At 51.1% G+C, this 27841-nt stretch overlaps 2 protein-coding genes across 2 annotated transcripts in view; both read left to right on the forward strand.

The window, feature by feature from the left end:
- TM9SF3 (transmembrane 9 superfamily member 3) overlaps nt 1-3012 on the forward strand; it is a 50932-nt gene extending 47920 nt beyond the window's left edge. Inside the window, exon 15 of the mRNA XM_040607248.1 lies at nt 8-3012. Within this exon, the coding sequence (XP_040463182.1) occupies nt 8-75 (68 nt within the window). The 3' untranslated portion in view covers nt 76-3012. The remainder of the gene's footprint in view (nt 1-7) is intronic.
- An 8031-nt stretch (nt 3013-11043) lies between these two features.
- The window catches only part of TLL2 (tolloid like 2), a 93189-nt gene continuing 76391 nt past the window's right edge, over nt 11044-27841 (forward strand). Inside the window, exon 1 of the mRNA XM_040606625.1 lies at nt 11044-11524. Within this exon, the coding sequence (XP_040462559.1) occupies nt 11044-11524 (481 nt within the window). The remainder of the gene's footprint in view (nt 11525-27841) is intronic.

Genomic DNA, 27841 nt, shown 5'->3' on the forward strand with positions numbered 1-27841 from the left:
TTTGCAGGAGCTATTGGTTACATGGGAACAAGTGCCTTTGTTCGTAAAATCTACACTAATGTGAAAATTGACTAAGGAAATAAGAAAATTGAACTATGGATCAGCTCCTGTTTTCATGGGGATGAACTTGCACAACATAAAGCGCGAGAAGAGATTTGGGTTTTAACACTGGGCACTATATAGGTCTCCATTTTGTGGATGGCTTAAAGTAACATCTATTTCATTGATCCTAGGTTCTTACTGACTGCTTTCTCCAACTGTTCACAGCAAATGCTTGGATTATATGCAGTAGGCATTACTACAGTACGTGGCTAATCTTCCCCAAAAAAACCCACAAAAAAACAAAAAACCTAGCTCATTAAAGATGAATAGGCTAGCTCTCTTCAGTGAAGAGGACAAACGGTTTATTTAAAGCATTTGTTCCATTCAATAAAAAGAGGGAAACTTGGCTGCTAAAACTACTTGATTAGTAGTCTTCCTGGTACTTAACATTTCTAAATTATGTAAAAATGCGGTTCCAGAAAGATTACTCTTCTGATTTTTACTGCCATTGCCAGGATAAGGAGGTATGTTTTATATTTTGACTCCAGGTGCTTTTTGGTTTATTTGCAATATCAACTATACCCTACACTCATTTGTTTAAAAAATAATTTAAAAATATATAAAAAACCCATATGCATGTAATATATCAGCTATTGTTCTAGTTGGACCAACTTCCCTTTATTTATCTTTAAAATAATATCCAGCTACATCTTAAATCCATCCAAAGAAAATACAGTCTAAAGACGGGATGTGTTCTCTGCAATGCAATTTACTGTACAGTTAGAAAGCAAAATGTTAAATGGGGAGGACTGTTTGGTTTTTTAATAAACACTTTGAAGTGTAGATTAAAACAAAACCCAACATTTTAACTGAATGTCTAAAGTGATTCTCCTTTTTTCCAAGTTAGTCTTGGTTTTTTGTTTTTGTTTTTGTTTTTTTTTTTTTCTTGGGGTTTTTTTTTTTTTTTGGTTTGGGTTTGAATGAAGATTTTCCTTTAGACATTATACAAGGGGTAATAAGTGTATATAAACATTAAATAATGTAACTTAGGTGTAGATCCCAAATGTATTTGGATGTACAGATTTACTACAGAGTACTTTTCTGATGATTCGGTGTAAAAATGTGTGAATTTGGGTGGCTTTTTACATCTTGCCTGCCATTGCATGAAAAGTTGGGGTTTCTTCACAATGTGTGTATGTCATGCTTTTCTGTTCTATTTCCTTTCTCAAGCTCTTACAGGAATTAAATTTGTAATTTAGAACATTTTCATTTTTGTTAATCCTATCTGGACACTTGTATAACATCAAAAAGCACCGTTGCTTTAGAGTGTTCAGAAAACTAAAATAAACTTTTCAGACAAAAATGTTCTGACTCTGAAAATAGATGAGTTTGCAACTGAAGATGTTTGAAAAGGCAATACTGCTGAACGCTGGTTTCTGTACACAATATTAATGTGGTTTTCAAATATCAAAGCCCCATGCTTTGAATTCAGAATTTGCTAACAACTGCATTGTACAGTACAGCTCCAAAGTGGATGACCAGCCCCAAAAGATTCTTCTTGGCTGAACTGTTTGTGGAGAAGTCTGTTTTGTGATCCAACTAGTGTACTGAGAAAAGTGGGGGTAAGCGTGGACTGAAATAAATGGGCAAATAAAGGTTAAGTTTCTAAGATGACTGTTAATTATGCACTGTATTTAGCTAGAAATAGCCTGAATGTGTTTGTGACAGATACGAGAGCTGGTTGGCTTGATTTTTTAATTTTTTTTTTCCTAGGCATCTGCCACATAGGGATGTTTTCCTCAGTGTGGCTGTTTGAAATAGAGCATCTGCCATGGAGAAGGGAACTTCCAGAATGTAAAACAATGAGCAAAGTGTTTTTATTGATTAGCACTGTATTGTCTCTATATAAAAAGTACTGATAATACCGTGGCCACAGTGAGAAACAACCGTGCTTTGGCAGGGTTGGGTTGGAGGCTGGGGGAGCTGAACTGTTAGGTAACAGCGAGAAGCAGCGCATCTTGCTGTGTATGGCTTATGAAAAGTATCTGAGCTTTCAGCTCTGATTTCCCTGGCCAATTTTAACCAATCTGTCAGAAAATAATTAAGTTTTGCTTCAAGTGAATGGTTGGTGCCTGTAGCTGAACACTCTGCTGTTTAACAGATTATTTTTTTTTTTTTTTTTAAAGCACAGGCTGATTTTAAGATGAGCTTACAAACTGGGTCAACGGCTCGTTTTCCTTTGTTCCAAAACATGGAGACTTAAAGCAAAGATGGGTTTTGTACCAGTTCTTGCTAGTGCGTACAACGGTGGGAAGCCCTCTTTTCACCCATGTTCTTCTAAACCTGAAGTGAGAAGCCATTATCTCCACACAATAAGTACATTAAGTACTCCACCGAGATACAAGTTTTTTAAAGGGAGTATTTTGATAATGGGTCTGTTTCTCTATTTAGAGCACTGCTATGTGATTAGTCTTTCAGAAATGTCACTAAACCGTTTGTGAATTTCATTTAATCACTTTTTAATGCCACAGAATGGTGGGCTGCCTATTTGCTTTCTCTATCCTCTGGCATTATTAGCTTTTGCATATCCAGGTAGTATTGTATAGCTTTTAAAGTGACATTGAAAAGATACTTACTGCACAGGCATTGCTTTTGTTTCTGCAAGCACGTTCCTCTGGAGAAGCACTGTGTTTAAATAATTGACATTTTTATACTTCCACCCTAGCACATGAGTGAGTTGGGGGGTTGCGTTGTTTTCCCCCTGCGGTTTGGTTTCTGAAAGAGTGCAAAATGCGGCTGGTTTTCAACAGCTTGTCTTTCTGGTTGCTCCTTGGGGCAAGGCTGTTTATTTGCCCCTCAAAAACTGTGGGTATAGCTTGAACCATCTTGCTTATATAGAATTCAGAAGCTCTCTGCTTAGATGATGTAGTCCTTCCTCTTTTATGGAAGAAATAAAGATCTTACAGCCAACACTCCTCTTTCCATGGTTGTTTCTTAGGAGTTTCTGGTTCTTGAATTCAAGCGGTTTTGGTACCTCTTCAGCTGGCCGCCTGGCGCTTCTCTTCCCACTTCTGGTACAGAGGCCAGAGAACTGGGAAAATCGTTCCGTAGCAACAGCTGATCTTGATCAAATGCTTTAGGTAAATACAACTGTAAATCTTTTCAGTTGAGGCAGAGTGCATATAGAAAGCACCTCTGGTACTTTGTGTATGAAAAGTGCTGAACACTGAGTCAGAGATAATGGAGACTGCAAATAAACGTTACGTTATGCTCTCTTTTAGATGTGTGCATGTTTTGAAGCAACAGTGTTTATTAATTCCTCTCTTGAATTACATTCCAAAGTGTGTAAAGGACACATAATTAAACTGTTTTCTGTATGATAGTTTAGTTGCATTTCTCTAACAAGTTTCAGGCTGAAAAAGAAAACCAAACCCTAATGTGTTTTACACTCCTGGTGCTAAAAGTAGGTAAGATTGATGGCACATTCTTATTGCTGTCATTGTGCAGAGGTAACACAAATGAGAAAGTTACATTTTGCTCTGGCTTCAGCATCACCAGCATCTAGCCAAATTTGCCCAGTAAAGTATACACAGTTTCACTGAAAACAGTAAAACTGCTGAACTGAGTGCATCAGCAATTTCTCCACCGGAATGTGTCCGGAAAGCATAACCTCAGGAAAAACAAGTTTCCTCTGTGGTCTGTGGACAAGTAAACTGAACAGTAGAGCTAGAGTTGAGGGGTCCTCTTATCTTGAATTAGTTCTTAATTGTGCAGCTTGTGGTTCATTTTAAGAGTCAGTTGGAACTGTAGGTTGGAGGAGGATACTCGTTTTGGATCTCTTGGATCTTCTGTAGCCAAATGGTAGTGGCGGCTCTGCAAGGGCTGTTAGCGCTGCTGCTGTCTGGAACAAGTATCTTAGCAGGGTTACCACCAAACCCGTGAAAGGCCCTGCTGTTGTGGGACTTCTGTTGGAGTAAAGCCATGCTTTAAAATTTTGAAGCGGTGCATTCATGGCTTGCATTCTTCAGGAGCGTTTTTTGGGGGGGGGGTGTTTTTTTTTTAAAGTAATTTGTTTTCCAAAGCCTTGCAAAAGAACATTTGCTTTTTGCTAGATAGCTTCAGTGAGAAAATTATCCTCATTTTCTGAGGAGACATCGGCGTGCAAGTTCTACAAGTAGTTCCTCGCATCTCACAGCTTTATCCAGGAAGTGCTCTTTCAGTTGGGGGAAGGGGCTGTTACAGTACTTACTTTCATGACTAGTTCTGTGGTTCTGAAATCTTTCTTTAGTTTTGGGGTTATGGCATGTGAGGGGTGGGAAAGATAATGAGAAAGGTGGGAGAACCCGTGAACTTGGAAGGCTTTGTGCAGGTCCAATAAATCCAAGCAGTTCGTGGAGAGAATTGCTTTAAAGGGCACACACTCGGGAGGGAAAAGGGTAAGAAAAGGCTGGTTTACCTGGCAGACTGACCAATTTCAAGGGCAGGTGCTGCATTTGCCGTTACGGTCTCGTTGCCCCCAGCCCCTTGCCAGTTACAGCTGTTTTGTTGTCACAAGTCTGTTTGCTGTGGTGCAAGGCTTTAAGCCATAAACTGAGGATTCATTTGCCACGAGCAAGGGAGATGACGTTAGTTACTACCAGCGTTTTTGGCTTATTGACGGGTTAATTTTCCTGCCAGCTCCTAGTAATACCATACAGAGCAGTGCTGAATGTCTCTGGAGGTTCTACTGTGCTGAGGCTTCGTTTTTGCAAACCAGACAGCCGGGAACTGCCCCCGCCCTCTGGGCAGATACCGGGACCTTGGGTTTGCAGCATTCCAGACCGTAACTGTTGAAGTTGTGCTTATCCTTCAGCTGGTGTTGCACGAGTACAGCATTCCAGAAAATATATGCCTTTTTGGAGTAGAGAGTTTACATGCAATAAATAAGCCACCTAATTTTACAGAAGTTGTTTTTGTGTTTTCTAACATCGTGAGATGTGCTTATGCCTGTGGTGCAGCACTGAACTCTAGGAAGGGTCTGTGGCTGCTCCTTCTCGCTTCCCAAAGGTTTGTCCCAGGAATTCTGGAGTTCTGTGATGTAGTAAAGCGCTAGAGAAGGTACGGTGGTGTTCTGGGCTACTAGAGGTGAAACCTTCCTTTGAGTTCATTTTACATTATTCGTTGACTCTGAACTGCTGGTCTTGGTTTAGCTTTATCACTTTATTGGGCTTAGGAAAATGGATTATTTTATTAGCTCAGCGCGAGGCTTGCTTTGCTACAGAGGTGTAGCTACAAGAATGGGATGGAAATTTTCTCCTCATTACCAATCCCTGGCCAGATTTGGCAGATGAATTGGTGAACATCGCCTTCTGTAAAGAGATTTGACAGTTTTAAAGAGGCAGAGACACATTTACCTGCAAGAATTGGAGACTTACAATAAAATACCAAAGAGATGCTGGTTTAGGTTGCTTAAGTTCTGCATTTGGACACCAGAATCATTTTTAGTAATTTGAATTACTTAGCTGAAAGTTGATTTTTGTTGAGATTTTTTTTCCCGTTTATCTCACTACTAGAGAGTGATCCAACGCCCACCTTTGAATCTGGAAGGTACCACATTTTAAAATTGTATGTATAGCAAAATAGATAACAAAAAAGGAAATTGCTGTTCCTCTTTTGGGCCACCTAAAGAGTGACATGTAGAGAGGAACCTATTTTAGAACAGCACTTGCCTAACAAGGGGAAATACCTGCATGTTCCATGCCACAGCCAGCTCTGTGCTTTGGATGATGTTACTACAGATAAACGTACATACGGAACTGCTGTGCAGAAACTGTAATTAGTGATGTTCTCAAAGGCAATTGTCCATGGAGCAGCATCTCTGCTTTTGTGAGAGATTCATGAAATGTCTGCCCACTGTTGTGAAACGGCCCAAACTCGGGCAGCACAGGCTGCCGGCCTCTGAAGGGTGCCTGCGGGTGAGCAGGTGAGTGCAGCTTACCTCGTCTTCCTCTTGTAGCAGAGGCTTGGAGAAATGTTTTTACTTTCCCAAATCTGTCCCTCTGAGGAGAGAGTAAAACATGATTTAAGACAGATTTTTTTTCCCTATGGCAAAAAACACTTTGGAAAGACCAGTGGATTTGCCTTTCAGGGTTTTGAACTGACGGATGCATTTCCAAAGGTGTTCCCGTGCCCTCCTGCCTCACCGAAACCACAATGTTGCTCAGTGCTGGCCAGGTGCAGCTGGCTCCTGCACGACCCCTGGAAATGGGTTTAAGTGCTCTAATGAAACACCAGTTTGACCTGCCTCAATGTGGGAGACAGTGTTCAAGTCAAAATTAGTACTTAGGTGAGACAGCTCTCGCTCCCTGCCCCCCACAGCTTGTCTTTGACTGTGGCTCAAAAACACCCCCCAGGCGGCTGGAGCTTCCGCATGTGGCTCAATGTCCACAGCTGCTTTGGTGAGGAAAGGGATTTTTTCCTCCTAGCTTCCCAAAGCCTCGCTGCTCGTGCCTGGCCAGGCTGTGCTGTTTGATCAGGGCTGTTAATGCACAGGTGGACATGCCCGTGGCTGCAGCGGGCACTCTGCAGTGGGTCTCAGAGCCCTTGGAACACGTTCCAGCACGTATGTGTCAGCACCTGTAAAGATTCCTTCTGGGCAGTGAATCATTTAACCTTGCGAGAGGTATTTCCTGGGTGGCAGTGCAATAAAACTGGTTAAAAAAAAAAAAAAAAATGAGCACCCCTCCCCAACCTACTGCAAGAGAGACTGAAATGGGGGGGCGGAGTGGGGGGGGGGGGGGGGCAAGATGCATTTTATCAGCTGGATTTGTCAATGACTGTGGTCAAGCTGGTGAAGGAGGGGGTGTCCTGGGAGGGGGTGACCCCAGGAGTGATGGGGGAGTTAAGAGCAATAGACCGCTGGTGCGAACAGGGTGGGGAGAATGGGCAAGAGGAGATGGGGAAAGTGAGCAGGCTTCACCGGGGTGGGAGCCTGTAAGGGTCCCCGCAGGGTGCAGGAGCCCTCGCTAGGGTGTCGCGAGGCAGAGGGAGGTGATGGCTCTCAGGGTGCCCCATGGTGCTGCAGCCACAGTGGTTCCCTACCAAAGCCGAAGCACCGCAGTAGGTGTGCACAGGGCGAGGGGTACGGGAAGTGCAGAGGGAGGAGAGCGCTCCGGGTTCAGAGGGATGTGCTCCAGCTCCCCGGGGCTCCACCTGCCCTCGCAGTGGTCATGTGCCTGGGGGAAGAATTATTTTACCACATTTGGGGAGCAAAGGGAGACCAGGGGAGGCCAGCTCTGTATGTAAACCTGGGGATGGCCAAGGGATCGGCAGTGGGACGGGCCCCAAGGTGTGGTGCCTCCATTGCTTTGTTAGATCTGAGGGACCCAAGTGCTGGCAGCAGGGAGGAAACAGGTCTTGTGGAAGAGCGAACAAACTGGTGTGTGTGTATTGGCCTCGAGACATGCTGTGTGCAGGGATATTCCCTCAGCGCCAAGTAGCTCCCGCACAGCTTTGCTCGTGGATGCTGCTCGGAAAGAGCTGTGTGCATTCTTGCTCAGTGAGGCTTGAAAAGGCGGCGGATGTTGTTTGCATGCGTTGGGCGGGAGGGGATCCTGCCCAGGGAAAGGCTGCCCTTGGCAGCGATGGATACGGATCATTTTGTTTTCAGATGGTTAACTGTTGATGCCATCAGCTGCGCTGCTGGCGTGAAACTTATTGCTTTACCAGCTCAGATGGAAAAGAGACTTTCCCAGGGCTGTTATGTCCCTTGTTTGCGCTGATGTGGCACCTGCCAACAGAGGCGACACGAACGATCCCGTGAAGGGCAGGCAGCAGTCGTCCCAGTGCGCTGCTCTGGCTGCCTGCTGCAAAGCACCACAGTGGGTACTGACAGCCGTTTCTGGAAGGGTCGGGCAGCATGTTCGGGATTTCCAGAGCCTGCTGTAGCGGGGTGGCTTTTTTGTTTGTGTGTGGACAATAGTAACAGACTCCTCTGAGCTCCCTCACAGGCTCATTCTGATTGTGCAAGTAAAGATCCACATTTGATTTTGCTCCCTTCCTCCTTCAAAGCTGTAGGATGTCTTCTCATACATCTATCCACATCTGTAACAGAGCTTCTGTATGCAGAAGAGGTTGGGCTCACCAATGTAGGTTGCCATCCTGGAAGAGGTTAACAAACAGTGTTCATGGGGTCAGGAGATTTTTCCCTTAGTGGTGACTGCCCGGATCCCACGCTGCAGACGGGGGCAGTGCTCGCGCCGCTGCTCAGTGATGCCAATGGAGGAAGCTGCTGACCCACCCTCGCAGGCGTTCGGGCTTTTCTTTTGCAGCTTCCCACACCCTCTCAGGAGGCAGCACTGCCAGGACCCTCTCCACAGAATGAAGAGCACCTCATGCCGTTCTCTTGCAAGAACTAGGGGTTCTTCTGAAGCACAGGGGGGCAATCAGCCTTTCCTTTTAAAATAATCATTGGGCTCCACTGTTTGTCTGACAAAACCACAGAAAGTAGCAACCTACTGCAGAAAAAGTGAACATTGTTAGGGCTAGCGTGTATATGCGCAGCATAAAACTCAGGGAACTGATCTGGTTACCTTACCAAGTTTATCCTGATGGGTGTTTGTCTACATTCCTCTTCAAAAACCTGCAGTGCTGGAAACTCCCGTCATTCTTCACGGCAATCTGCTCCAGGGCTTCTCTGTTCTACTGGTAGAAATCGTGCTTGAAACATAACCCTTCCATGCTCTGGCTGATGCTTATTCTTCCTTTACAGATGCAGAGAGGTCCACTGTCTTTTCGTCTGTCCTCCACACAGATCTCAGCTCAGGGCTTCCAGAGTGGTACCTAAACCCCCCGGTAATCTTCTGCTATGGTGGTGAAAGCAGGAGCAGCAGCAAGATGCTTCTATGCCCCTGAGGCGTGGAGTGCCAAAGTGGTTTCCAAAATTGCCTTTCTTTCATGGTCTCTGTTCGGGGCGTGCCTCAGCGGATGGGGCAGCTGCGTCTCAGACCTCAGCGAGCCTGGCACTCCCGCAGGGCTCCTGCACAAGGTGCCCATAGTCTCTATGCTTGATCTCAACAGGTGGGTTTGGTGTTACAGCTCCAGCTTGGTGACCACCGGCAGGAGGAGTGAAGGGCAGAGGGTCTAGAATGGGCATCCTCAGGGAAAGCAGGTGGCCAGGCAGCTGGCTTGCTGCCCGGTGTTAGCACTAAGTCCTGGTCACAGCCTTGACTAGCCCATTGAAATGTGTTCTTGTTGTTCCTGGTTTCCTCTTGTTTTGCCAAGACTGGCCAGAGAAAATCCGAGGCATTTCCCACGTGTGTTTCCTTTTCCTGCCCTGTGAGTGACAGCGCCCAGCGCAGCCTGGGATGTTCCCTCATGGGTGACCCAGACTCTCCCCCCTGCTGATCCCTGTCCTTAGGGTTTCTTCCTTGATCCTCTGGGACTCTCTTGGAAGCAGAAAGCGGAGGAAATGCGGTGTGTCTTCTGCTCAGCTGTTGCCAGAGCGGCTGGTGTTGAAGGCTAAGCGCAGGTCTGGGGTGTGGGCTGTGCCTCCTCGGTGCTACAGAACATTGATGGAGAACGTGATGCTTGGGAGGGAAAGTGGCAACTCGCGCCGCCCCCCCTGCCCCTCGGGGGGATTCTCCCACGTGCTCCCCCCCGACGGGTCTTTGCCTTTACCCAACGGGCTTTTCACCGGCTATAGAACACTTTAGTGCGTTCGATTAGTGGAGCCTTTGCCGTGGTCCTCATGCCAGGGTTTGATGCAGCCTTTTTGGCCTCTGTGAAGGTTGGGAGAGGATGTTTGTTTCCCAGCTTTATCTTTTCTGGGAAGCCAATATGAAACAGGGTGGCAGGGGGGCGAGGGGAGGCAGGACCAGGTTTCTGCAGCCTGGGCCACCGCCAGGGAGATGCTTGAATCAGGTCGTGCCTTTCCATGCTGGGGCTTCCCCCACTGCTGGAGGCCAGGAGCAACGACTTTATGGGTGCTGCTGGCGAGCCACCATCTGCTCGAGGGCCAGAGCGGTGCAGGGGGCACTGCTGCAGGGTCCCACGGTGGAGAGTGGGAGGGGGTGGCCGAAGGGGCAGAGAGGCACAGGGGGGCCATGGGGTCACCCCAAGGACCCCGCACTGGCTAGCACAATTGTCATCACCAGCATAGCCCCATGCTGGCCTTGCCTGATGCCACATCTGCTAAGCGGCTGTATTGCTGCTGCCGGCTGTACCCCACGGTGAGTGGGGGCTGCAGGCTGTACCCCACACTGCAAGCTGTACCCCATACTGTGCTGTACCCCATGGTGAGTGGGGGGCCCCCATGCTGCGGGCTGTACCCCACACTGCTGGCTGCACCCCCCCGGTGAGCGCTGCCCAGGACACACTGCAGCCTGGGGAGGGGGGCCATGGCACGGGCTCCCCCTCGCACCCACCCACCTGCCTGCCACGCCCCAGCCTAGAGCCCCCCCAGCAGCCCTGGGAGGTGGGTGCTGCCCAGGCGCTTTGTCCCGGCCTGGGTCGTTGTGCCCGGTCTTGGTTTTTTTTTTTCTCCCTTCTCTCTATCCACGGCCTCGCAGCTGCGCTTACGGCAGGATCTGAGGCTGCAGTGGGAAATGTTGTTTCTGCTGGCAGCGGGCGAGCTGCTTCTCGTTGGCTGCCCCCAAAGTGATGGTTATCATGAGAGAAAATAATAATAATAATGATAATAACTTAAAAAATGAAAATAGTAAAAATAATGAAAATAGTAAAAATGATGAAAAAATAAAATGAAAATGATGAAAAAATCAAGAAAATTAAAATGACGAAAAAGAAGATGAAAATGATGGGAAAATAAAATAATGAAAATGATGGGAAAATAAAATAATGAAAATTATGAAAAAAGAATAATAAAAATGACAAAAAAGACTAAAAAAGAAAAAAGATAATATAAGAAAAAGAAAATATAAAAAGAAAAAAGGAAATGATGAAAAAAGAAAAAATTATGAAAAAGAAAATGATGAAAAAAATTATGAAAATAGTAAAAGGGTGAAAATGGTGAAAAAAGACAATGATGAAAACGGTGAAAAAGAGAAAACGATGGAAATGGTGAAAGCACTGAGAAAGCTGCGAATGATGAAGATGACGAAGGAGAGCAGTCCCCGATGCTGCTGCCGCTCCCGTTCCCCCGCCTGGTTCGGCGCCCCAGCGCGGCGGCGGGAGCGGGAGCAGCTCCCCGGGTCGGGGGGCCTGGGCCCTCCGGGGGCGGGGAGGGGGCGCGAGCGCGGAGGCGATTGGCCGCGGAGCGGTGAGTGGCAGGCGGCCCCGCCCCCCGGCGCGGCGGGCCCGGCAGTGCCCGCAGCCCGCAGCCCGCCGCTCGCGCCGCCGCTATGTGCCGCGGGGCCGCCGCGCTCCGCCGCCTGCTGCCGCTGCTGCCGCTGCTGCTGCTGCCGCCCGCCGGGCCGCCTGCCGCGGCGGGGGGGGGAGCCGGGGACGGCGGGGGAGCCCGTGGAGTACCGCGACCCCTGCAAAGCCGGTAGGGGAGCGGGTGGGATGCAACTCCGGGAGAAGTTTGCGGTGGCGGGCAGGTGGCACCGCCGGGCGCTGCTCGGTGCCCCGCCGGCACCCACCCCGGCCGGGACTCCCCCGGCACCCGTGCCTCCTCCCCAGCCCCGCCGGTGCGGGGGTTCCCGGCCGCCCCCCAGCCTGGCCCCCGTGCCCCGTTAGCTGCGGGCCGCGGCACGGCGGGGGCTGAGGAGCGGGGCCGCCCCCGCGCCCCCCGGCCCCGGGCTCCCCCCACCTGTTACCCGGGGAGGCTGAGAGCGGGCGCTGCCGCCGGTGGGGCTTTGGTGTGTCCCGCCCCCCCCGCAGCTTTCTCTGTGCGTCTGTGCAGCCGGTTGGCAGCCGTTTGAACCTGTCCCGGGGTCCGGTCCTCGGGGGGGAAAGCAGGAGGCGGCGGGGGACACCGGGCCGCACCGGCCCCTCGCGGGCAGCCCCACACCGGCCGCCCCCCCGCCGCTGCCCGGGTGCAGGCTCCCGCATTCCTCCGGAGCCCCGGTGGCGCCCGCTATCCCTTTTCCCCAGTTTTCCGTTCCGCTGTTAGACCGCACTGGGCTGCTCCCGAGCCCGCTGGGACCCTCCTCACACGTTTGGTTTCTCCGAGAGCTTCTGTCATCCCTAATATGTTCATTCGAAGGGGACGCGACCCCCGGGTTCCCTTTGGAAGCGGGGGATGGGGCACTCCTGGTGTGCCTCTTGCTCCTCTGGGATCCAGGGACCGTCTTCCGAATCGCTTCGCCGCCGGGAATTCGGTGGTCGGTGCCTCGTCAGCCTTGTTCCCTCTATGGATAACTTTGCACGAAGTCCTATTTTCTTAATAACGCAGGAATCGAGAAAAGGAAGGAGCCGGTGTGCGGTGGCCTTGGTCTGCCTCGAGCCAGGGCTTTGTCCCCCGGCACTCTCCCCGCTGTCCCCCGCTTTCCGTTGCGATAGCCTCCCGTGTTATCAGCTCCCTCCTGGCCGCTTGTAGGGGACCCGCGGCCGTATCTGCTCGCAGAGACGAGCTCAGCCAAGGCGGCGTCTCCCAGAGGCCCCCTGCCCAGCACAGGTACTTGTTTAACTGGCCTCGCACGCGGGCTATGCTGTGTGTGGGGCTTTTATTGCAAAATTCAGCGCGGTCCTCTTCACAGAGTATTTTTTGCAAGAAACATTCCCTTGATCTAACTCATCAGTGATTTGATACGTGGTTTGGTGGCTTTTTAAAAATTCCTTTTAGTCAATACGGGACCCAGCCCACCCAAACATGCTTTACTGTCTTTGTGTCTCCTTCTAAATGGTAATGAATCCGTCTCTCTCTCTTTCCAGTGAAACTAGTTGTTAGAGATACGGCTATGGCTCAGACCTGGAGAGCTGCAGGTACAGTGCTTTGGCCTTCCCATCGGAAAATGTGTTATCCTTGTTTTGTCCCCAGAAAGTACAGCATCGTCTCTGGTGTGCCCTGCTTGCACTGGGGACCGTTGGGTATTCCTGCCAGGGCAAGCACGTGGAGGGTGAGGAATGCTCCTTTATGGGCCACGCAGAGAACGTTTACTTTATTTGACTTACCTACATCAGACAGGAACTTGTGGCAGGACAGGGGGAAAAAAAATTATTTCCCCAACCTGGCGTTTACCTGCCTTTGCTGTAAGACCCTTTCTCTCTCCTGTGGTCCCCCATCTTCCAGGCTTTCTGCCTCCCACTTCTGCACGTACACAAGAGCCTGGACTGCCGATGGCAGCCTCCCTTCATTGTGTGCCTTTACCTCCTCTCCTGGTGGGCAGAAAAAACTTCTCTGCGTTATTCCCGTCAATTCAGTTCAGCCAGGATTGGGGGCAGAAATTCTGACTTCTCAGCGTTTGCCTCTAATACTTTTCCAGTGTCGTCTTCCCAGTGGAAAGGGAGGGCTGAGCGAGAGCTCTGGAGGGCAGACGGTGCTTTGCTGGAGCCTGGTGCCTTGCTGGCATTTCTGGCAGCGCCACACACGCCTGGCTGTGGTGGGGGCTGCCGGCAGCCCAGCCCGGTGCCGCTCTGGCTTTGCCCCAGCCCGCTGGGCTCTCGGCACTGCCCCGTAAACCTGCCGGTGTCGCCCAGCCTGTGCGGGTGTGGGGCAGCACGGTGCCCTCTGCTCTGCTGCAACCGTTTTGACCGGTGAGCACCGTTTCACTGGCGAGCACTGTTACTGGTTTTCTGAAGTTTCGGTCTTCTGCAGAAGAAAGAGGCGCTGGCTCTTTAGGTCTGTCCTGGCTGGCTGTGCCTCCTGCCTCTCTGGTCCAGTTTCTCTCCATGTGGGCTCTACCAACCTCAGGCGCAGGGCATTTTGAGGACAAGGCACTCCTTACACGCCACCCACCTATCCCGGGGCACTGAATGGCTCCGGTTTTTAAAGTCAGCCCCAAAACAAAGCCAGCAGGACTTGTGCCATGTGGACCCGTGTTAGACTCTGCCTCCCTGCATCCCCTTGCCTTGCCTTTGCAGTCTCCCTCCTCTTCTAGGACTAGACCATCCACAGAGCTAGGCAGATGTTCGCTGCTGCAAATGCCATCCCAAAGGGTCAGCTCAGCCAAGATTAACGAGTGAAGACGTCCGTTTCTGTGCATGAGAGGAGGTGAAGACACCTCTAGTGGAGCCACCCCTCCAAGACTGGCGATGTCAGGGCTGTTGGCGAACACCTGTGCAGGAAACCCCTTGTGCTCTGTCCCCGATGTGCTGTAGCAGCGACAGCTCATCTTGACTTCCCTGGGCCTGGGTTTTGGGACAGCGTCAGTCTGTCTAGAGGCGTGACCGGTGAGAGGGCGATGGTGGCAGGCCTGCTGTGAAAAGCTCAGCTGCCCAGCATGTTTTGTGAGGGAAAGTTTTTGCTGGTTTGTGGAAGCAGAGCTGGCACTGTGAGACTTGTGGTGGTGCCCCCACTGCTGCTGTGAGTGTGGGCTCCGGTGCAGTCTGGTGCCTGCGGGCTGTATGCAGGCTCTTAGCCTGTTGCAAAGACAAACTGCTGCTCCACTTTTACATGCTTTCCAAAGCTGTTAGAACTGTAGTGCTTTACTTCTTTTTTGCTGCAGGCTAATGGCGGTGACCCAGGGGCCGTGATGGATTTAGGTCTGGCAGGTTGTGCAGTGAGAGCTTGCCAGTTCCTCACCCCTGCCGCGCGTGCCCTGAGGTCAAGTGCAGGCTGCTGATGGCTGGGAGAGAAAAGCCTGGCACACGCTCCTCTCTGCTGCGTCAGCTGAGGGGTAAGGATCTCTAGCGGTGGGGCAGGACAGACGGCATGGGGCAGCAATCTTCTCAGTCGCTGCAGCTGCTGGGCTACTGGTGTAAAAGGTGCCCAGTTAGCAGGGTTTGCATCTGATGGGCTGTAACTCCACTGCTGCTCAGCCCCTGCAATCTAGCTGTTCAGCAGTTCCTTTTCCTAACCTGTGTCTGCTTCCCTGCCCTTTTGATAGGGTGGAAAGAGGGGAAGATGCCCAAGTGGCTGGCAAAGGGGCAGCTGAGGCAGGGCAGCCAGGTTGATTTGCCGGGGCAGGTGACAGTGCTGATGCTGCCAGGTGGCTTTTGCTGAGCATTGCAGCTTATTGGGGCTTTTCAAAGGGAACAGTACAAAGGTTTCTGCTCGGATCTGCTCTGTTACATGTCCGTAAGCCCGGCATGTGCGTTGGATAGATCTGCTGCTTGGAGGGTCCAGCTAAGGATGCCCAGGCCAGGGTGCCAATCTGAGGGTGGCTGCCTGACAGGCAGGCAGCAGCAAGAGCTGTGGGTGCTGGTGAACAGAACAAGTGCATCCTTCTGGGGCTCCTCAGGCAAACTGGAACCAAAGGAATTAAACAGGCTGTAATTTGTTCGGGTAGTTATTTTGGTGCAAGCTTATATGAACTTTAATTTGAGGTGAAGAGCAGAATCTCTGAGGTTCAAAGTGACCTCTGTGGAGATGGTATAGGCCAACTTAAGTCAGCAGCGGGAAGTGGGAGACATAAATGGGAAGGAGAGCTGGGTGCTGGGTGACTCATCCTGTGGATGTTTACAGCTCCATGACCCCCTTTCCTCCAGCAGCAAGCCTGTGACGAGGCTCTTTTCCACTTGCCAAATCAGCAGGTGTGGAGAAAAAAAGCTGTGATTTGCTCTCAGCATCTTGGTTCCTGGAACTTTGGCTCCTGGGATGGTACCTTCTGTCCTTGGTGAGCTGGAGGTGCAGCACTGCTTCCCAGGGCCTGGCATGTCCCTTGGTAGCACATCTTCCAGGGTGGGGGCTGCTGGGGGTGTCCTGTGTTGGAGCCCCCTGTTTCTGTCTGCTTTTGGTGAGGCCATTTATTCTGCTCTGACACCTTGTGTCTGCACAGCGAGGAGCCTGGCCATGGGCCAGCCTGCACGCCTCGACCCCCGTGCCAAACGGGTGACGTGGTGCTTCTCTTCCACACAGGCGTTGGTGTCAGGAGAGGGCAGATCTGCCTGCAGGGCTGTCTGCTCCTGAGGCCGGGCTCTGGCTGCCTCAGCATGTCCCAGGTACCCTCCAAGAGGGTTTGCGTGGCTGGGGAGAGCCGGAGTGATCAGGGATCGCAGGTGGATACAAATGAGCCGTGCAAGCCAGTTCAGCTCCTTTCCACGAGACTTTGATCGGAGAGATGGCTTTTGCTGGGGGTGGGTGCTCTAGAGCAGGCAGAGCCCAGCGTGGGGAGGTTGCGGAGTGGGAGCAGGGCTCTAGCTGGGGGATAGCACCTGGAAAGGGAGTCAGTCTCTATGGATTTTGCGGAGTGTGTAGAAGGGGAAGAACGGGGGCAAGAGGTGTGAGGGGGTACCATTAGGGAGCTGAGCAGGAGTCCCACCTCTCCCATTTCTTTATCCCTAGAAAAGTTGTTAGAGAAGCAGTTTGGCAGCGATGATGCAGCTTTTCCTGCCAAACCACAGCTCCTTCAAGCGTGGATGCTGCTTGCCCAGCTGTAGGGTACCACTGTGCATCCATGTTCCTTCTTCACCTGCTGATTTGATCCACCGGCTTCTAAATGCCCCATGCCAGGGGTCTTGTGCCCTGGGCGCTGTCCTGAGCAGCTCTCACAGAGGGACGTAAATAGCACTTGGCTGTCGTCCTGTCCCTCCGAGCTCCCCCCGGTACAGGCACAGCGCCTTCCATCTGGGAGGAGCAACCCAGTTTGGGTGGCGGTGCAAACATCTGAAGTGGCGTGCAGACATTTCTGCGGGCAGCTGAGGAATTAGCTGTTAGGATCTGACAGCCTTGAGGGGGGGATCAAATGAGAAAAGGGAAGAGAGTATCTGCAAAGTCCAGGTGGCTCGGCTATTGCTTGGGTTTTGAGGGGGGTGCTGGTGGGATTTTCTGTGCTGGAAGCACAGGTCGGTCACCTTAGCAGGGCAACTTGAAAGCTCTTTGTGGGCTGTGGTGTGGGTCCAGCCCCCTCAGCTCGCAGGAGGGTGCTCCTGCAGGCTCACAGGTTCCTGCTTGGTTTGGCAATGGTGGGAGCACCGGCAGGGCACGAGCCAACCTGCCCTTAGCCTGAGAATCCCAGAATCTCATCTTCATCTTATGGATTTTCCATAAAGCTTTGAAGCCTGTGAATCCCAGAATCTCATCTTCATCTTATGGATTTTCCATAAAGCTTTGAAGCCTGTGAGCTGGAGTGGAAAGCCCAGGTGAGCTGCAGTGCAGGTGCCTCTGAGGTGCAGAAGATGGAGGTGGGAGCCCAGGGTTTACCCAAGGGCAGTCCGCCTGGCGGTGGCCGTGCTGGGAGCAGAGTCCTGCTCTCCTGACATTAGGAGCCATGTAGGCTTCCAGAAAAGAAAGTTTCTTTCATCCTTTCTTTGCCACCAATGCTTACACGGGTGCTTTGAGAGAAGAGTCTGGGACATAACCCAGTCGGTGGGCTCCTCGCTGCTGCTGCAGACATTTAGGGAGGAAGGCGAAAGCTCTCGCCAGCAATGATCCCCCTGATGTTTTTCCCCTAGTCTGTTGCAGGAAGGGTTAAATGCTCGAGGAGGAAGTTGACTGAGACTTTTTGGGTGGTCTGGGAAAGAATGAGAGAACAGACTATCCAGTCTTTAATTTACCTGCTTTGGCGGGGTGAAGGCAGCTGCAGAACGGAAAACAGGTGGGCGAGGGCTGCTGGAGACACTGCCTTCACACGCGTCCAGAGATGCAGCCATTTGCCATTGGGGTGACTGTGTTTTGCACTGAGGTGGAGCTGCAGCAGAAGCTTCCTCCTCAAAGGAGAGGTTTGAGGTGGCTTTTATTTTAACCCTAGCCAAGCACAAGCTAATAATGGCCATGGCTTAAAGAAAAAATAACTGCCAACCATTTTCTTGCAGCTGAGATTCCCCGGTAGATAAGCCGTTGGCCTGGGGAATTTGAGAGCAAAACTTTACAGTCGCTGGGGAAAAGAAGCACTTGAGATCTGGGTTGGCAGTCTTTGCAGCATTTAGCTGTCTACGTGGGATCTGACAAAAACATGCTTGGTCTTTGACGGTCCTTAGGGTGTGCTGGCTCTGCATGAGATACAACACTGAGTGCTACGCCTCCACCTTGGGATTTAGCAATAGGCAGGACAAGGGATGGGCAAATTTAGGACAGCAGGCTTTTTTTCACCCCCCTAAATAAGGCTGGTAGGGTGGGGAAGAGGTGCTTGGAGGTGTAATGGATATCTCTCTGCGAAGACCTTGTAGAGTTTTTGTGAGCTGTGCAGCCTGGGTGCAGCTCACCGGTGCCTGCCCCTGCCCGCAGCCTGCACAGGTGCCATCAGTGAAGCCTGTTGCTTCCCCAGGTGTGCTGGGGCACCATCAGTAACTCATACAGCCCCAGACCAAGGCATTCAGGAGCTGTGCTGCAGGTCTTCTAGGCTTCAGAACTCCACAAAGCTGAGGATTTTGGTTCAAGGCACTTGTGTAATTATATTCTACCTTTGCAGTTGTACTCGGAGCTTTTATTTTCTTCCTGTCCTGACCTCCTGCGTAGCGTGCCTGTGCTTTGCTGGACGGCTGGCACAGGAGCTGGCTGTGTTCTCCTGGTAAGCCGCCTCTCTCTCATTGCTGAAGCTGTGCCGGTGTGTGTCTGGCAGGGGAGCGGCTGCTGCCCCAGCCTGGGGAAGAGCTGTGCGGCTGCCGATACCGCTGCAGCGTGTTCAGGCTCACGCGTTCGTACTTGGGGAAACTGCAGGCGCTGCGTGCCTGATAAGCTGGGTTTTCTAGTCTCCTTTCTCCAATATATCCATTTCCCTTTTTTTCCCCATTGCCTTTGCTGCAGACCCTTGGGCTCTCTGCCTGCTTCCCTCTGTGTTTCCGACCGATCCATTTCAGATGTTCCCCGTCTCCCTTTCCCTGAAGCTCTCTCCGGTCCCTGAGGATTGCTCAACTCCTTCTCTGCTTTCTGCCCCAGGTGTTCTGCGATGGTGATGCTTTCTCCCCCAGGCTGTGGGGCAGCCTCTTGCCTCTCCCACCCCAGCAGTGGCTCATGCTGTTCTCCCCGTGGTCAGCAGGTTCCTCCATCCTCGCTCCTTTAAGAGCAGCCGTGTGCCCTGCTGCACCTTTGCCTGCTGCGCACAGCAAGCCCATTCTGTAGGACAGGCGGTTTGCTGACACAGCTCGGGTGCTGTGCCCATGTCCCCTTCCCTTGAGAAACCAGGAGGAAACAGTGGGGCCGGCTTCTGTGAGTCAGAGTCCAGAGCTGTCTGTGCCAAGGAGCTGGTGCCAGGGAGGTCTGTGTGTGCTTTCTGGAGACGGTCAACCTTGGGAGCGAGTATTGCAGGTCCAAACCTGCAGGAAAACTGCTTCCAGCCAGTGCTGAAAAGCACTTTAGCTGCACAGAAGGGATGGATGATTGAGCAGAAACTAGCTGTTGTTTTGTTTCAACTACTAGGTCTTCTGGTTTCCTTCGTTTGGTGGTTGTTGGTCCCTCATCGCTGTCCCCCCTGCTTTGTTGTAGCTGAGCTCCCAGAAATACTCATCTCCAAGGGCGCCTGTACTTTGATCCACTCTAGCGCTTCCTGAACAGGAAGGTTCCCTGTCAATAGAAACTGCTTGAATGTGCAAGGAAGCCCTTGATTAAAGAACTCTCAATGATTGATTGCTCTTTCTTGGCCAGTTTGTGTCAGCCCAGCTTGGAATAGAGAGAAATCTTTAGCTGCGTGTTGAGAAGGGAGCCCACACAAAGCCCCAGCGCTGGTAAATCACCCTCTGGTTTGACTGATACAGACTGTGAGAGACCCACAGCTGCTGCTGGCCCGTGAATCAGCTCAGCTTTAGACCTGAGCGGAAATTCACATCCTCTCTAGTCATTTTGTATTCATGCAAATGTCAGCACCCAAGCAAAAAGCGTCTGCTTAACCTCCCCGTCCACAACCCCCAAAGCTGTCTGCAAAGCAAACCGCACTGCGGTTTGGAGGTGGAAGTCCAGGGCTGCTGGGTGTTGTGGCTCCTCCTGTTGGGAGTTAGTAGTGCTGGAGTACAGCTGAGTCCCTCTGTCTCCTTATCAGAAGCTGGTTGATAGGGTCCTGCAGGGTGCTGAGAATTACCTTTCTCCACTTCTCGTGCCATAGCTGGGGGTGCCACCCGTCTCCCACTCCTCACCAGTGTGACTTTGAACCTGGTGTTGCCTGCAGATAGTGTTGCCTAACCAGCAGCGTTCTCATTTGCTCAGAACTTTGGCAAAATGAGCTGTTTGGGCTGGTATTTTTGCATGCGGAGTTTCAGGTGAGTCCTGCTGGGGGTTGCTTATTGATTTTGGAGATCGGGGTTTGGAGGAGAGAAGTTTATTGGCAGGCTGTGCCTTGCCCCCCTCCAGCCATGAAGGAAGGTCCTACCTGATGGAAGGACCCAGCCCTGCCCCAGGGGCAGGTGCCTGTTGTGGAAGTGGAGGAATATCCACACTGAGATGTGTGATGGCAGGATGCTGCGTGATGAAGGTATTGGTTCAGTAAGGCATTTGCTTTAAAATTCTCCAGATGTAAAAACAGTTAAATACACCGAACTTGCAAAGTCAACCACCCCTCTTGCAGAGATGCCAGCGTTTGGTCTGCTTGCAGAGGGTGGGTGGTGGGTAGCAAACGAGGCAACGGCTGCAGGAGAAGATTGGGGAGCAGCATGGCTGAGCTGTGCTGGCATCAAGAGGCTCCAGACTGAGAAACAGCAGCTGGTAAATGACCCTGGAAGGCAGCAGGGGAACCTAACACACCAACCTCTGAGTTAGTTAGCCTTGGAGAGGATGGAAATCAGGCACCTGCGCTTCCCTTGCTGAGTGTCTTGGGCCCAAGCAGAGTGGTTCCTTGGGTGACCTCCTGCCAGCAGCTCAAGCTAGATGTGGGCAAGGGAGTGATGAAACAGCAAGGCTCTGCACTTCTTCCATGGAGCCTGTCAGTGGGGCTCCAGCCAGAAGAAACTGCAGTTCAGAGCTGACGCACCTGCCTTTGGATGTGTTTGATGCTCTAGGTGTACTTCAAGCTCCTGCGGTCCCCAGAGCTTGTACCTGGCCATTGTCCAGCCGCTTCTGTCTTGGTCTGCCCGCTGCCTGTGCCCTCCTGACACCAGTGAGGCACGGCTCTCCAGTTAAAAGTGAGTTTTGAGAAATTTTGGCCACGGGGCCAAAGCTTTCGTGGCTATTTGTACCATTATTTGACTTCTCGTGCCATCTGGTTTTCGCGGTCCTATTGCAGTTACTGGTACTGGCGGCCCACAGACCATTTTGTTTTGCTGGTGCTGGCACCGCTCGGGTGCTCCGACCCCTGGGGTGGCCTCTGGGGCTGTTTTTGCCCGGGGAGTGAATCCTGCTACGCGCTGCGCTGCTGACGTTGGAGGTGCATTTTGCTCCGTGAGGCTCTGAGCTGCAGCTGGCCTGCGTAGCAAGCTGATGATGTGTTGTGCGGTTGACCGCTGCCTGGATTTAATCTCTAACCTTTGATTGTTCTTGAAAGCTTGTTCTAAGGATTGCATTCCCACCCACACTGCTCCTGTGACCCCTTCCATTTCCTGGGTGTCTAACTACAGAACAGAAAAGATTCATTAACCTGGCAAGTAACCTCTTTTTATGGGGGAAGTGATTTTCTGTCACGCTCTGTTAGATCCTATTGATTTCTGTTTTTCCCCTCTTTGGCCTCTTCTGCCATATATTCTCTTCTTTGTCATGCTTCAGTAGGAAGGTGATATGTGATATGCTGGGGTTGGTGGGGTTTTTTTGGGTTTTTTTTGCTGTTTCCTGGGCAGAGAGCTGGGGTCTCCTAAGGCCATTGCTGAAGTGCCCAAGCCTCTGCCTTTTCTTGGAAAGCTTTGTTGTCAGGGTAAACTGCTGGTTAGTAATGGTGTGTTGACATAAGGAGCAAAACCTCCTGGCTGCCCTCTTTCTTTCTTGATGTTGAGAAGAGCGTTTTCTGTCCTTTTGCCTATTTTGCCCATTGTATAATCCCTCGTCCCCTGGCAGAGGTGTGATGTGTTTGCTGTGGGGTTTGCAAGCACGTGTGAAATGGAGACCCTCACAGCACCGAGTGTGCTTGTTCTTCCTGTCCTCCTGGGCAGCGGCGGTGGCTGGGTGTTGATGCTTTTGTGGTGCCTCTGTATTTCACAGCTACACCTCTGCTTGGTGTGAGATGGAAAGAGCTGCTGGGTCTGGGCTGTCCTGCTGGCTTCTTGTTGTGGAGGTGGTTTGTGGCAAGTGTGAGGGGCAGAGGCACATCCTTGGAGCTGGTTGGGAGGGCACGGGGGTGTCCCCTGTTTGTTCTGTGCAAAACCCTGCACAGGCAATGGGGACAGTGTTTTCTTCCCAACAAGTTCCCCTCCTCCTGTGCATGTTTGTGTGTTCCTCCCTCTGGACAGTCATCTTCATGCTAATGCTGTTATTACAAAGATAAAATATTACAAAGGTAAATGCTAAATGCGTGCCCTCTGAGTGTGATGCCTCAGTTCTGAGAAGGCTGTTGCTCTTTACCGATGTATTTGATTTTTAGACAGAGCCTTTCTGTGGTTCGAGGCAGGTATTTCACCAGTTGCAGAAATTGTTTTCCTTCCAGAAGTACATTTTCACCTTTATTAATCTCTTGACTTCCATGGTTCTTGCTAAACGCCACCTCTAACACATCTCCTGGTGGTCCTGTGTAGAAGTCCTGCAACTGAAGTGTCAAACTCAGTCTAAGGCGAGCGTGGTTGTTTCTTTTAGACTTTTGTGTTGTTACGGGAGGCCGCATTCTGAAGAAATGTCTGGCCTTTGCAAGGCTGCCCTGCTGCTGCTCAGGCCCTGCTGGTTGGAGCAAAGAGCTCTGCCCTGAAGGGGAAATCAGCCGCGCTTTGGTGAGGCTTGTCACCTCGGCTGTCCTGAAGGGAGCGGCGTGAAGAACAGATCCTGTTAAATGACCAATCTCAGGCTGCTCTTTCCCTAAAATGGGCAGTTAATCGCTGGGGGTCAGCGATGGCCGGAGCCAGGGGGCAGGCGGCGCAGTGCTGTGTGCAGAGCTGCGCTCCCGGCTCCTCGTGTCAGCCTGCTTGGAGGCTGGCATTCGTCACTCACCACGTTATGTGAGTGAGGGGAACCCAGCTCTCAGCCACCTCAGGTACCCCATTAGCTTTCCAGGGGGGAAAGCTAATGGGAAGCTTTTGTAGGGAAGAGAGTGGATACTCTGGTGAGCCAAATACAGCAGGAAACTCCTGAAGACCTTACGGGATCATAGTCTTCACTTCTAGCTGTAAGCCAGTGTGGGGAAACAAACCAGGAGGCTCAAGATTCTTCCGATGCATTTGATTCAGCATTTAAAGTTGTTTTTCTCATGTTGCTGTCAAGGTTTTGAAATTTCAGTTTCTAGGTCGCTTTTTCTTTTTTTTAAAAAAAGTTCCTCATGTCCTTCATTAACCCCAAAGACTCCTAACATGCCTTGAAAGGGGAATGGTAACCTGTAAGTGTCAATACAAGTTGGTGTGGGTATGCTGGAAGGTCTCGTAGTAGAGCTGGGGAAGCTGGCAACGTTGCTGTTGGCAGAAGGTGGCACCGTCAAGAGAGCGCCTGGCTGTGGGAGCCTTTGGGACTCTAGAAAACACGCCTTGGAAGGACATTTGCTGTCTGGCGTGAGTGCAGGGCTAGAGCTTGGTGATGTCTCCCTGCAGGACTTTTCAGAAGGCCAGAGTGCCCGTTCAGTCAATGCAAAGGCTGGAGGGATCATGTCTAGGGGCATGCAGATCTCCCTGCCGGTGTACGGAGCGGACCTCCCCTGCTCCGTGCCGCTGCTGCATGATGTGGGCACTGCCACTTGACCGAGGGTGCTGTGGGGCTCCACAGCACTGGAACGAGCAGTGTCCTGGGGGGACTGGCAGTGCGGGATGGGCTTGGGTTGCAGGTGGTGCCTTATCTCTCCTCTTCCTGCTGGCGGTGAGGCAGGGGGTGCTGGATGCACCAGCAGCCCTGTGCATCCTGGGGCTCTGGTTACTCATTATCAAAAACCCGCCAGCAACGTCTGTTACGCTGTCACAAGCCAAGGTCCTGGCGTTGTCTCCATCCCCCTGCCTCGCCCCGAATTTTGCTAACATGCATGAATGCGGAGTCCTGAAATTCAGGTTCATGGTTCCAAAGTTCATGGTCTTGAGAATAAACAAAAAACTATTGTGGTGGCTGAGAGCTGGGTACCCCATTAACCCAGAATCATGAATATTTATCATGCTGGATTACAAAAGAACATAGAGAGTATATTGTATTTCCTATAACTTTATTTCCATGGCATCTTTTCTTGGCAGGTCACTTCAATGTAAGCTTTGCTTATTTAGTTGCACACTTTAAGCTGATTAACTTTTTACTAATAAAATGTGTGTTGACTCCCTTTGTCCCAGCCCCTGTTTGTTTGTACCTACACTCCTGTGACAAAGAGTCACAGAGAACTGCTTTAAGCTCAGGCTAAATCCCGCTGCTGGAAGCTTTGAACAAACTGAATGTGTCTGGGGGGGATTTCAGCCTTGCATTTTCCCTCTCGCCCTCTTGCTGCCTGGAAGTCGGGCTCTGCAAAGCAAGCTCTTCTGAACGCCCCTTCTCCTTCTGAAACCCTCCGTGGTGCTTTGGGGTTTGACAGGAACGATCCAGCCTGTTATTGTCGCTCTCTGAGCTGGGTCAGCATAAAACTACAAGTGGAGGGAATCAGAGGAGCTTTCCAGCCACGGAGACCAATCTGTGGCTCTACATGTTCAGGAGTTTCCCGGCTGGTAACCACGTTATTCCTTCCCTGCTTACACACCTTGCCCTGTCACTTTGTGCCCACCGAACTGCGTGTTTCACTGTGACTCCTCCCTAGGAACATCCCAGAGAGATGATTGCATCCTGCTGCTTTATTAAAGGTCCTCTGTAGAAATTCTCCTTTTCCACCAAAGGCAGCTCAGACCAGAATTTCAAAGGTATGGATAAACACTTGCAAAATACTCACTAAAGGCCTTTTATAGATCTGTTCCTTCACATTTGGAGCTTTGCTAAAGATAAAATGATCCTTTAGAAATGTACTGTTAATACTTCCGAATTGCTGATTTGCCTCAGAACACACTCAGCAGCCTGTTTCCATCGGGCTGACTACAGATGCCAAGGGAGGTGTAGAAAAGCAGGGTGAAACGGAGTCCTACGTCCAAAAAGTCTCTCTGACTGTAGCAGACTCCACAGTCCCAGGGTGAGAGATGGTTCGTTGTCTTTAATGATCTTGGAGAGCTTTGTCTCAGTCTGTTTTCTTTTTGAACCTGCATAAGGCTTTAGCATCCGTAGCTTCTTGGGATGAGAAGTGCCATCTCTGTGTGCAGTGACTGCAGCATCCCTTTACTCTTCCCTTACCCATGTGTGAGTCACCACGCCAGGTGCTGCGGAGCTTTAGGTACTGGTGCCTACCGGTTTCCATTCTTGTCTCCTTTTAGACCAAAGCCTCCCATGTGTTGTCACTGTCTTGGGGAGCTTCTTTATAAAAAGCACAGCTGTTTTTAATAGCAGAAAATACTTGTCCTTTGCTATTGCAAGAAAATCCTTTCTTTAAGAACTCTGAGACGATGCTGGGGGCAGTAGCAGCCACGCTCCCCGCCTTGTGGAAGTGGCTTGGGGCCGCTCTGTGGCACGCTTGGAGCTGAGTACTGACCTGCTCAAGTCTGAGGGGTGATTTTGAATGTGCCCGTTAATTTACTGGCAGTGGAGAGGGGATGGCCGCAGCAGGTCCATGCTGCTGCTCCCCCCATCGCCTGTCCTCTCCAGGGAAGCGTCTAACAAACTGTGGTGGGAGGAAGGGCAGTGTGGGAAGGGGATGTACTCACCGCTGTAGTATCGGGGCATCTGCTTGTGCTGGGAGTTTGAAACTCCTGTTACTGTGTTAGAGTTTTCAGTGGGGTTTGGTGGCTGGGGGCGTGGTTTCAGAGAGCACCTTGTGTTTGCGATGGCCCTGATTTCAGGGAAGAACTCTGTGCCTTTTCTACGGGTCCCCTGGGAAAAATGATAAAAACATTGTTCTTTACTGTATCAGCTAAGCATTTGGCTGCTGTGGTGTGGCTGTACAGTGGACATAGGCAGCTCTGTGCTGTGGCATCTGCAGGTGGCTGCTGGTGGTGGTCATCAGGTGGACAGTCAGCGGGCAAACTGGTGAGGTTAAGAAGAAAGAAAAAGAGAATCTTTGTAGAGTTGGTAGCAGATCTCTAGGAGTGCTTAGCCAGCTGTGTTGGATGGGGAGGAGAAGGCGAGGGGTATGAGGATAACTGCACATCCTCTGCTGGTGTCAGCCGAGGGAAGTACGAAGGCAGCACTGTGGGTGAGTGTCCCGTGGCTCGCCCTGAGCCCAGAGCGTGCCAGTCCAGGGCGACGCTTTGGTTATGGGAACTTATAACTGGCTTTCAGCTAGTTTGGGGTTCTGCTTAGGAGCTGGGGGTGATGAAGGAAGAGCAGCTTTAAAGAGCAGTTGCTAGGAGCACTTTAGCTTGTGGAAGTTCACAACCTGTCCTCATTCTGGTGTCGCCTGGGGAGCGTGCAGTGGCCGTGCTACTCCTTCGGGAAGGCTACACGCAGTATTCTCTGCTGATGGCAGAAGCATGTGCACATAACGCAGTGCGGTGTTTTTTCTCTTGGGGGAATATTTTGGCGTTTATGTATCCCCTCTGGACCTGTGAAATTCCTTGAGTTGCCTTCCACAAACCTCCTGATGGCTGTTTGCCCTGTATCTGGCGCTAGTGGAGCAGATGAGGTTTCACATGAGTCGTGAGTGATTTTCAGTGTCTAGGGAGTGGATGTAAAAGGGGCTGCTAGCAGTAAGCCCAGAGAAAACTGGAACTTGGTGTGTTCCCCCTTGCCCTTGCTCTCCGACCTGTTGTGCCAGCTTCTGTCACTGGTCTTGTGACCTCTCCTGTGCAGTCAGACCTGGTGGGGAGACCAGACCAGCCTTGGCATGTGAAGCCATCACCAGCCATGGAAACAGCGGTTCCCCATCTGACAGCACCCAGTTCCTGTGTGACAGCTGTGCTGTGTCCTGCAGTAGGGACACCTTTGATGCGAAGGGACACCATGAACTATACTTGTCCTGCTTGGCCAGCGTTAAATACAAATTACGCATCTCTCTGCTGGATGCAAGGTTTTTCTTTGTGGTGCTAACAAATATCTTCTTGTGGCAGCAGTTCCTGCTAAGGATGCCAAAAATTTAAGGATCTTGGTGCTCTCAATTTCCTCCTGGCTGAGTGAAATAAAAATTGGGTTGACATGTTTACATCGTCCCTCTGTCAGCATTGTGGTTCAACAGCCTCCATCGTAGTGACATATCTCAGGAGTGGTACATATACTGCACACTGGTTGGATGTGGAGTATTGGGATGCGCCTGATGAAGACTAACGCAGGGCAGTAAAGGACAGTTAAAAGATTGAAACGTGGACATGAAGTTGTTTGTATAATTGAGTGTGGAGAAGCAATTGTCATGTGTTGGTTGCTTTGTTCGAGGAATGGTATGTTGGGAATGGAGTTATGTTTTCTGGACTACCTTAAATACTACATTTGTAAACTTCCTCAGACTTCTAGACACTGGTAATACCCCTTTTTACCAGTGGATTTGCCTGCTCTCAGCAATTCAGCATCCGGTGGTGAGGGAGCTCTGTCCTCTCTCACAGGTGCACCAGGAGCAGATAAAGGTTTGCTCCCCGCTGTACTGCAGGTCTGTGCAAAAGCTGGAGGGGAATCGGGATACGGCTTGAAGACCTCCGTGCTGGGCAATGCTGCTTTGTGGTGTTTTTTATCTGGTGCGAGGTGCAAGGAAGCACTGGCATCTGATGGGCGTTGGTGTGGTTGCAGAGGGATAACTGACAGGAGGGGGAGCAGATCTGCTGCTGCTGGTTTCTGGGTTGCTACAGCAGCTCAGTAGCTGGA

This window comes from Falco naumanni, chromosome 9 (assembly GCF_017639655.2).
Source record: "Falco naumanni isolate bFalNau1 chromosome 9, bFalNau1.pat, whole genome shotgun sequence".
In the NCBI taxonomy this organism is placed as follows: Eukaryota; Metazoa; Chordata; class Aves; order Falconiformes; family Falconidae; genus Falco; species Falco naumanni.